The 9,475-nt window shown below is 58.2% G+C and overlaps 1 protein-coding gene across 2 annotated transcripts in view; it reads right to left on the reverse strand.

Annotated features, from left to right (window-relative positions):
* The window catches only part of CDC42BPG (CDC42 binding protein kinase gamma), a 22,611-nt gene that overhangs the window by 11,033 nt on the left and 2,103 nt on the right, over positions 1-9,475 (reverse strand). For both annotated transcript variants that reach the window (XM_027772416.1, XM_006149852.3), the window contains exons 2-20: positions 8,222-8,313; positions 8,058-8,141; positions 6,802-6,897; positions 6,363-6,511; positions 5,771-5,864; positions 5,344-5,544; positions 4,957-5,205; positions 4,485-4,564; positions 2,962-3,059; positions 2,792-2,872; positions 2,404-2,510; positions 2,126-2,305; positions 1,781-1,873; positions 1,537-1,658; positions 1,365-1,437; positions 1,006-1,112; positions 815-929; positions 406-554; positions 237-325 (exon numbers count right to left, since the gene is read on the reverse strand). In XM_027772416.1, coding sequence (XP_027628217.1) covers positions 237-325; positions 406-554; positions 815-929; positions 1,006-1,112; positions 1,365-1,437; positions 1,537-1,658; positions 1,781-1,873; positions 2,126-2,305; positions 2,404-2,510; positions 2,792-2,872; positions 2,962-3,059; positions 4,485-4,564; positions 4,957-5,205; positions 5,344-5,544; positions 5,771-5,864; positions 6,363-6,511; positions 6,802-6,897; positions 8,058-8,141; positions 8,222-8,313 — 2,259 coding nt within the window. The remainder of the gene's footprint in view (positions 1-236; positions 326-405; positions 555-814; positions 930-1,005; positions 1,113-1,364; positions 1,438-1,536; positions 1,659-1,780; positions 1,874-2,125; positions 2,306-2,403; positions 2,511-2,791; positions 2,873-2,961; positions 3,060-4,484; positions 4,565-4,956; positions 5,206-5,343; positions 5,545-5,770; positions 5,865-6,362; positions 6,512-6,801; positions 6,898-8,057; positions 8,142-8,221; positions 8,314-9,475) is intronic.

Here is a 9,475-nt window from a genome sequence, read left to right on the forward strand (position 1 = left end):
TGGGGGGTATACAGGTACTGCGTGGCGGGTATACAGGTACTGCGTGGCAGGTATACAGTTACTGCGTGGCGGGTATACAGGTACTGGGTGGGTGACGGATGGTGAGGTTAGCGGCAGCATCCAGGAATAGACTCCTGTCTTCACAGTCCTACAAAGCTGTCCTGGGAGTCCTTGGTAACCATGGGCCAGAGTAGGGGACTGGCTCCCTCGGGACAGAGCACAGAGTGGCCACTCACCCCCCGGCCTCCGGGCCCGCAGCTCCTCCCGTAGCATGGCCAGCTCCTGCTGCAGGGCCTGACTCTGCTTCTCGGACTCCTGCAAACGGCTGGAAAGAACAGGACACAGGCTCGCCACAGGCCTGTGCATGAGTCCCAGCCCCTGATGGTGCCCATCCCCTGGTCTCACCGCTCAGCCTGTAGCTGGGCCTCCTGCAGCTGTGTCAGCTGCTCTTGCAGGCCCTGTTTGGCGCGGATCTCAGCCTCCAGCGCCGACTGCAGCTCCAGCCTGGCTGAGGCCTCCATCTTCTGCAGCCGCCGGGCCTTCCACTGGTGGTCCTGGTGGCCATGGGGCACCACATAAGATGCCTTCTGGCCCTGGCTGCCCCAGGCCCCCCCCCACACACACACACCCCGCCAGCTCAAACCACTGCCTATGACACTGACTTGGCTCGAAGTCCCCGCTCTGCCCCTGACCTGCTGTGAGCCCAGGCAATCACTGATATGTAAGCTTAATGCCTCCACTTGCAGTTAGGTGACTGGCAACCCTCCTGGCCCCTAGCAAACTCCCCAATCCCCAGGGGCTCTCCAGGGCTCACCAGTGGCCGGGCAGGGAGCGTCTGGGTGCCCACGTTCCTCAAGGACTCCAGCTCCTCAGCCATCTTGGTGGCCAGGGCTTGCAAGTAACCTCTTGAGACCTTCTCATCATTCACCCTGATTGGGAAGAGTTTAGGGTCACAGGTTGGATCTTCAGCCCTGCCCAGGCCCTGCCCTGGACCATCATGCTCACCAGCTGAGGATGTCTGAAATCTGGGCCTCCCAGTTGCTCTCCGACTCGCGCCGCTCTCCCTCCAGCCTCCGCTTGCTCCGCTGCTCCTGCTCCAGCTCTTCCACCAGCTGGGGGCCGGGAGGGAAGGTGGCTCAGTCCCCAGCAGCCCTGGCCACCTACTGGCTCCCCAACCTTGCCTGTCCCAAAGGTGCTCCCAAGTCCTATCTGTGTCCACCTTGTCCCCTGCTGCAGCATGCCCACCAGCTGGGACCTTGGCATTTTTCTGCTCACCCCCCCGGACATCCAGCCCGCCTCGGCCCAGCCAGCTTCTACTCTTGCCCCTTTGTCTGTCTGTCCTGACCTCTGTCCATCCCACTCACCTGCTCCTGCTCCTGGCTCAACCGCTGGTTCTCCTCCTGGAGCTGTCTCAGAATCTCCTCCTTCCTGCTTGGCCTGGGGAGGAGAAGGCCAAAGTCGTGACTCCCAGACCAGACCCTCACCCCTGCCCAGACCCTCACTCCTGCCCTGCCCACCTCCCCAGATCCCACTCACTCATGGCTGCGGGCCCTCTCCAGTTGCTCTCGCAGGGCAGCCACCTCCTTCCTCAGTTGGGCCTCCTGAGCCCCAGCCTCCGGTGGTCCTGTGCCATTGGTCTCAGAGGCTGTGTGGATGGCCTTGAGGATATGGAGAGGGGTCAGGGTAGGGGCCTGAGAGGCCATGGTCCACACTCCCCCTGGGATATAGGCCTGGCCCTGAGGCTGAATGGGATCAGGCTGAGTGGGTGAGACTTTACTACCTTGACCCGGGAGGATTCCTTCTCAAGGCTTTGCTCGTGCAGTCTCTGCAACTCTGTCACCTGCTGGCTCAGGGTGGCCACCTGGGCCTCCAGCTGTAATAGAGTGCACAGGCAGGCCGATGCTGACTTTGCCCACCCCAACTCCTCTGTTGGCCACAGTGGACATGAGGCGGCACGGGGCCCCAGACCACTCCATCCCAACCACTGCCCCGGCTCTGCCTCTCCCAGCCACAGAGGAGGGTGCAAAGGCACTGGGTGGTCCCAGGACCTCGCACCAAGCTCCCAGGCTTTCTCTAGTCACACTAGGGGTCCCAGTTGCAGTCCCCAGCCATTCCCATCACTCACCTCCCTCCGGGCATCCTGGGCATCCTCCAACTGGGAGTTCAGGGCCTGGGTCTGGTCAGCCGCAGCCGCCTCTCTCTCCTGAGCCTCCTGGAGCCTCTGGAGCAGCTCCTCCTGCCGTGCCCGGGCTCTGCACAACTCCTGTTCCTGTGCCTGCAGATCCGCCCGGGCCTTGGCCAGCTCCTAGACAGTCGGGCGTGTGGGACAGCGAGACCCAGAGTCAGGGCTGAGACCTCTGCAGCATGGGGTTGGGGCACTCACTCACCTCACCAGGCCCTCACCTGCTGGAGCTGGTCTCTCTCCTGCCGTAGGTCACTGTCCTGACCTGGGCTACCAGCAGGGGGCCCATCCGTCTGGGACAAGGGGGTCTTGTTGTCCCTCAGCATCTCTGCCAGGAATAGTCACTGAGACCCACACGTACTGAACGGCCCAGCCTCAGCCATGGGCTCCCCATACAGTACCATGGGAGGTAGGCCTCCTTGGCGTTTTCCACACACAGGCTCAGAGAGTTTAAGATACCGCCCCAAGATCACAGAGCATTTACAGAGCAGGGGCATGACTAGGACCCAGGCAGGACTCACGTGTGCTGGGAAAGCGGCTGAGCCTCAGGGCAGGAGTAAGGGTTGGGGGAGTTAGGGAAGTGGGCAGGAAAGGGAAGGGGAAGAATACCTGACAGCCTCTCCCGCAGAGCCAGCACTTCCTTCCGTAGCTGCTCCAACTCCTGATGGTCAGAGGGGATGTGCGGGGCCTCTGGCAGGAGAGGCAGCACCCACAGGTAAGTAGCTGGTCCTGCGGCAGCAGCTCCTAGGGCCAGCCCACCCAGCCCTGCTCCCTGGTACCTTGGTGCTCCCAGTTCAGCTCCACCTTCTCCTGCTCCACACAGTGGAGCTTCCGCTCCAGAGAAGCCAGCGGCTCAGAGCTGCTCTCAGGACTGGGCCTGGGGAAGGGAAGGGCAACCCCCACTGGCAGAAACCCTACCCCCCGATGCCGCCTCTGTCCTGCAGGAAATCATTCAATCACCCAAGAAACACCGGGCCAAACTTGCCCTCAGGAGACCCTGAGCTAATGCCATAGCCCAGAACAGTGATTCCAAAGCACAGGCTTAAGGGTCCTCAGGCCTAGGTTCAAGCCCTTGTCCTGGTCCTTTTAAGCTGTGTGGCCTCTAATGGTCACCTAATATGTCTGAGCCTTGGTTCCTCATGGGAAAATGGACATGACAGAGGGCTTCTTCCAAGGCCTCAGTGGGCCCAGCCGGCCCCACGTGCAGCAAGCAGTGTGCCCTCACAGAGAACTTTTCAGAACATTCCTTTCACCTTAGAGCACGCCTCACCAGGATCTCTCTGTGGTCTCAGACTAGCCCCTTGACTAAGACTGGGTGGAGATCATCCCAACCATTTTACAAGGGCATAAAATGAGGTCTAGGAGCAGCAGCAGCCCTTCAAACTCCAGGCCACCGAGGTTGGCCCCATGGCCTAGTGGTTAAGATGGCTGGATCTCATATAGCTGACTGCCTAGATTCAGAAGCTTGAAAAACACACCGGGTATGGGGCCAGCATATGGTGTGGTAGTTAAGGCACTGGATACTGCCACATGGCCAACCATGGTTCAAGTCCCAGACCTGGTGGCTTACTTTCTCACTTTCTTTCTCTCTCTGTGTCTCTGGGACACACATAGAATAAATGCATAATGAAATAAATGCACAAATAAAATTAAATAATCTTTAAAAAAATATAAGGACACACCAGGTCTGTGTGCATGCATACCCCAAACCTAAAAGGATGGAAAAAGGATTGCAGTCTGGCTACTCCCCATGGGGGGTGCTTTCTCCCTCCCTCTCCTCTGTCTTTCTCTGGCAAGCACATACACTCTCTGGCAAATGGCAATTTCTTTTTTTTTTTTTAGAAGAATTATTTATTTTACTTTATTTATTATTATTATTTTAAACATTTGACCAGAGAGAGAAGAAAAGTGAGAAAGAAAGCTGCCAAGTCTGGGATTTGAGCCATGGTCAGTCATGTGGGAGTCCTGGGCCTTAACCCCCATGTCACCTGCTGGCCCCTACCCCTCTGGCAAATTAAAAAAAAAAAGAAAAAGAAAAGGAAAAGTCTCTAGGCCTCTGGTTCCAAGCCTAGTGTGCTCTTAGTCTGCTGTGTGGAGTGCTGAGAGCACTCAGCGGAGCCCAGAGAGGCCTGGCCCTGGCTTCAATAGGACCCTGAAGAATGAGGGCCCAGGACCCTCGTCATGCATGGCACCAGGTAACCATTCAGCCCCCTTTCTTAGGGTCCTGATGGGCTATGCGCCCAGCACCCTCCAGGCCAGGAAGCCCTCAGCGTCCTGCCAGGTGTGTGAGGACTGGACTTACCTGCCCGAGGTATAGGTAAAGCCCACGAATGGCAGGTGATGGCCTGAGAAGGCTCCATGGGAGGGTGGTGGCAAGGTCCCCTGCAAAAGGAGAGGGAGGGAGTTAGAGCCGACATGTACAGTTCTAGGCTGAGGCCCCAGAACTAGGAAGCCCCTGGCCCCTGGAACTGGGCATGATGACCTCTTGCTCAGATGGAAAGCTAGGGGAGAACATGGCACCCCACAAAATGGACCAGAGCTCTCATGCGTCCTTGAGGTTACGGCGTCCCAGGGGCTGTGGGGGGCTTTTTCCTTATGTGAATTCTGGTTAACACAGTGACTCCTGGGGCCATAGGACTTTCATTTGCACAGCCCTTGTCAGGGCATTCCAGGGGAGCCATAACTCTCATGAACCCCTCAAGGCCTCACCCCCCCAGCCCACCCCTTGGGAACTTTTGGGGAGCTCTGCTCCTGCAGTTGGACCTGCTACTCACTGAATGGTTGAGGGTGTCGTCATCCACATCGAAGTTGGAGGTGTCCATGGGTCCTTGAAGCTCAGGGATGTAGGGGGCAGTGCTGGTCGCCAGCTGCTCCCAGTCCACACCTTCAAAGAAGGGGTGATTCCGGAAGTCGTCCAGCCCGCCTCGGCCCAGACGCTCCTCCTGGTGGCACAGCAGCTGGCGGATCAGGTCTTGGGCACTGGCTGGCACATCTGGCACATCTGTGGGGAACTGCAGGTGGTCCTGCAGGTCAGGGCGGGGGGAGTGGGTGGGTCAGGCTGGAGCGAGCATCTGGGATCCCGCTCTCCCCAGCAGGGATGTCCAACCACCCAGACTGGGGAGTCCTCCGGCCCTCCTAGAACCCGAGCCCGGTAGTCAGACCTCATGGTTCATGATCTTGCCGTAAGTTTCCACCAGGGATTCGGCATAGAAGGGCGTCTCCCCAAAGAGCAGCTCGTAGGCACAGACTCCCAGCGACCACCAGTCACACTGTGGGCCGTAGTGGCCCTTGCCCTCCTCCATGGCCTGCAGGATCTCAGGGGAGATATAGTCCGGCGTCCCCACTGCCACCGACGAGTCCACCTGTGGAAAGTGGCCTTGATATTGCCATGAGGACAGCTTTGGGCTTGGCTTGGCCTGCTGACCCGAGGCCTGGGCCTGCAAGCTCACCCCTCCACCAGGTTCAGCCTGCCTGGCACTCTCCACCCAGAGCCTGGGACCCTGCACTTCTTTCCCATGGAGCCTGGTGCCTCCACCCCCGAGAGCTCAGCCTACCTGGTGTCCCATTCCCACTCGGCAGGGCCCTTACCATGCCATTGGTGTTGAGACGCAGGCAGGAGCCGAAGTCAGCCAGGCGGATGTGCCCATTCATGTCCAGCAGGATATTGTCCGGCTTGATATCCCTGGGAGGGACAGGGAGAGTGAGGGGCCTGACCTATGTGTGGAGGGGTGCTTTGGTGCATGCCCAGATACACACGCATGGGCATGTGCGAGCACCAGCATGTGTGTTCACATGTGTTCCTGTGTGCATACCTGAGCTAAGTGTGTGTATGCACGTGGGAAGGCAAGAAGGGCTGGTAGCCAGGAGGACAAAGGATAAGACCCCATAAGGATGACCCTCAGAGACAGCAGAATGTGCTATGGGGGACGCAGGTTAGATTTCCCCACACCACACCACGGCTCGGCCACCTGTCAGCGGAGTCCCCTGAGCAGCTGACCCGTGCCATGCTCTGGCTTCCCCTGTGAAGTGGTGAGGGTACTTTGGTAGGTGGGTTCAAAGGACTCGCACACACGACACACCCAGCATGGCGTTTGGCACACAGCGAGTGCTCAGCAAACGTCAGCTGTCCCAGAGCAGTCAGCAGGGGCCAGCCTGAGCAGTGGGGCTTTGGGAGTCCCACCTGTGGACGTAGCCCAGCTGGTGCAGTGAGTGGATGGCCAGCACCATCTCAGCCAGGTAGAACTGGGCCATCTCGGGTGGGAGGCGGTCCTCGAAGCGGCTCAGCAGCGTGAGGAGGTCGCCACCGGGGTAGTAGTCCATGACCAGGTACTGGATGGTAGTAGATGGGGACAGGATCAAACGGAGAGCAGGGATACCTGCCCACCTCGCCAAGGTCAGCAGGGCTGCAGGAGGGCAGGGCTGTGGCTCCCAGTAACTTCAGGGTGGGGAGCTCCCAGCCGGAGCTCAAGCAGGAGGCTCCAGCCCAGGAGCTGGTGAGAGGCAGAGCCTCAGTCCCAGTAGAGGAGGTCTTTTTCTCCTCAGACCCTGAAGCCCTGGCCCCAAGGGCCTTCTCCTTTGTCCCCAGGAGACCTCCCTCCAACCCTGCCACGGGCTCTCACCAGGTACTCCTCATCTTGGAAGGCATAATGCAGAGCAGTCACCCAGCGGCTGTCCCCCTTCACCAGCACGTCCCGCTCCTCCCGGAAGCAGGCTGTCTACAGTAGGTGTGGGAAGCAGGACATGGGGAGGGGTGAGGGCCCAGGACGCCCCTGAGCCGGTGAAAGACTCGGCAAGCTCAGACTGCCCCAGCTGGCCTTGGGTGAGCCCAAACCCATATTCTTGGCCAGGAATCTCAGTGTTCCATATGGAAATGGGAACAATTCTGCTTGCTTTTAAGAAAGGCTTACTGGGAACCAGCAGATGACATAATGTTATGTCACTGGACTCCCACATAGTCAACCATGGTTTGAGTCCCAGACCCGGAGGCATAAAACTCATTCTAGGCATGTGTGCATGTGCACCCAAAATCCCAAGAGGAGAATGGAGAAGGGAGAAGGGATTGTGGCATGGCCATCCCCCATGAAGGGTGATTTCTCATTTTCTGTCTCTCTTTGTCTCTCCAGGAGTGCACGCAGCCTATAGCAAAAATCTCTCTTAAAAAAAAAAAAAAAGTGCCCAAGATCCTGAGAGGAGAATGGAGGAGAAGGGATTGCGGCGTGGCCATCCCCCTCTCCAAAACAAAAAAGAAAAAATAAAAGACTAGGGCCAGCAGGTGGTATGGTAGTTGAAGCACTAGGCTTCCTCATGGCTGACCGCAGTTCCAGTCCTGGACTTGGCAGCTTGCTTTCTCACTCTCTCTCTCTCTCTCTCTGTCTTTCTCTGGTCAAATCATGTGAAAAAATAAGAAGAATAAATAAAATTTTGGGACCAGAAGTTAGCGTAATGGCTATGTCGCTGGACTCCCATGTAGTTGACCGCGGTTCGCGTCCCGGACCTGGTGGCTTAAACTCACGCCGGGCGCGTGTGCGTGCGTGCCCAAGATCCTGAGAGGAGAATGGAGGAAAAGGGATTGCAGCGTGGCCATCCCCCCTGGGGAGTGATTTCTTGCTTTCTGTCTCTCTGTCTGTCTGGCGAGTGCACGCGCCCTATGGCAAAAACCTCTCCCCCCCAAAAAAAAAAAAAGAATAAATAAAATTTTAAATTTCTTTGGGAAAAGAAAAAAAGCTTACTGTGAAGACAGGAACAGGGTAGGAGGGGGCACCCTTTGTCTGGCCGGTGGCCACCCCTTCCTGGATGCCCTGCAGGCCTAGCTGGCAGTAGACGCCTCCTCTTGCCTGTCTACAGAGTACTGAGTCCCACCACTTGGCAAACTGACCTCAGCCCTCTTCAGCATCTCCCACTTATGCAGCATTTTCATGGCAAAAATCTGCCCACTGTCCCTCTGCTTCACCACGGCGACCTGAGGCCACAGAAAAGATGCATCAGCCCGGCCCAGATGGCAATGCCCTCCTCCCCACCTACCCCAGGTCCTTTGCTCACCTCCCCGAAGGCCCCTCGGCCGATCACTTTTAAGATTTCAAAGTCATCTCTCTGCAGACGCAGCTCTTTCACCTTTGCAACGAAGGGGCTGGCTGAGGGGGCAGAGTGGGGGGCTCAGAGCGTTTGTAGGGAGGGCCCACTTACTTTCTCACCTTGGGAAAGTCAGGAGCTGCAACTCCCATGAGGCCGGGGTGGGAATGACCTCCCTAGGGATGGCCTCCAGCCAATGGGGTGACAGGAGCTGGAGCCATTCGACCATGACCAGGAAGACTGGGAGGGGAGGATCCTGGCTCAGCTGACCACCTGGCCCCCAGACCTCCCTGGACCCTTGTCTCCAGACTCCAGGCAGCCTCCATCCCAGGAGCTGATGGGATTTCTAGTCTTCCCAGCCTAGGATCTGACCCTGAGTGACCATGTCACCCTGGGGATGGTAGGGATACCATTCTTATCCCCAGCTCACGGTTCTTGCCCCCTAACAGGGCCAGGCCAGGCCAGGGCCTGTCTGGGGAAACTGGATGGGCGACATTCCTTGTCCCTAGAGAGGCTTCTCTGCATTCAGGAGCCTTGGGTCTAGGTCTGGAGACCCTCTAGTCACAGAAGTACCTGGCTAGGGGTGAGGCCTGGGGTAGGCCCGGAGGGCAGGGGGTACCAGACAGGCTCTGTGCTCCCCATGATGGTCCTCTCAATCAGAAGGCATGGATACCAATCTGCCTGGGTGCTCACAAGACTCAAAAACAGAGCCAAAAACTACCTGGCACCCTGCACTAGCACCCGAGGGTGTGCGCACTGGGATCCCCTCCAGGCCTGACCAGCCCCGAGTCAGCCCTGCCTCCCTCTAGATGAGGCCTTTCCCTGCCCCAGAACCTCCGCCTTCTCCACAGTCCCCGTCACCTCTGTGAGGGGTACCCACAGCCACTCCCAGGCCTGCAGCAGCCCCAGGCCAGGGCAGAGAGAACCAGGTCCTGGGAACTTAGGGAGGCAGGAGTAACTAGTGGGAATTGGGACAGTTGTGGTCTGGCGCCCTGCCTCAGTTTCCCCTTGCCAGGAGATATACTCCCTGCCAGCTGGGCGGGTCTGTGGGTGGGACAGAGAGCTGCTCCACAGGTTTATCAGGCAGAACCCCCGCAGCGGAGGTGGTGTGGAAACCTCATTACAGAAATTAATTGTCTCTTTCCCAGGTCTGTGTGTGGAGCTAGGGAGGAGTAGCCATAGGCTTCCAGGGGGAGCCGAGGCTAGGGGGGGGACCTGCCAATC

The sequence above is a fragment of the Tupaia chinensis genome, unplaced genomic scaffold (genome assembly GCF_000334495.1).
Source record: "Tupaia chinensis unplaced genomic scaffold, TupChi_1.0 Scaffold000273_1, whole genome shotgun sequence".
In the NCBI taxonomy this organism is placed as follows: Eukaryota; Metazoa; Chordata; class Mammalia; order Scandentia; family Tupaiidae; genus Tupaia; species Tupaia belangeri.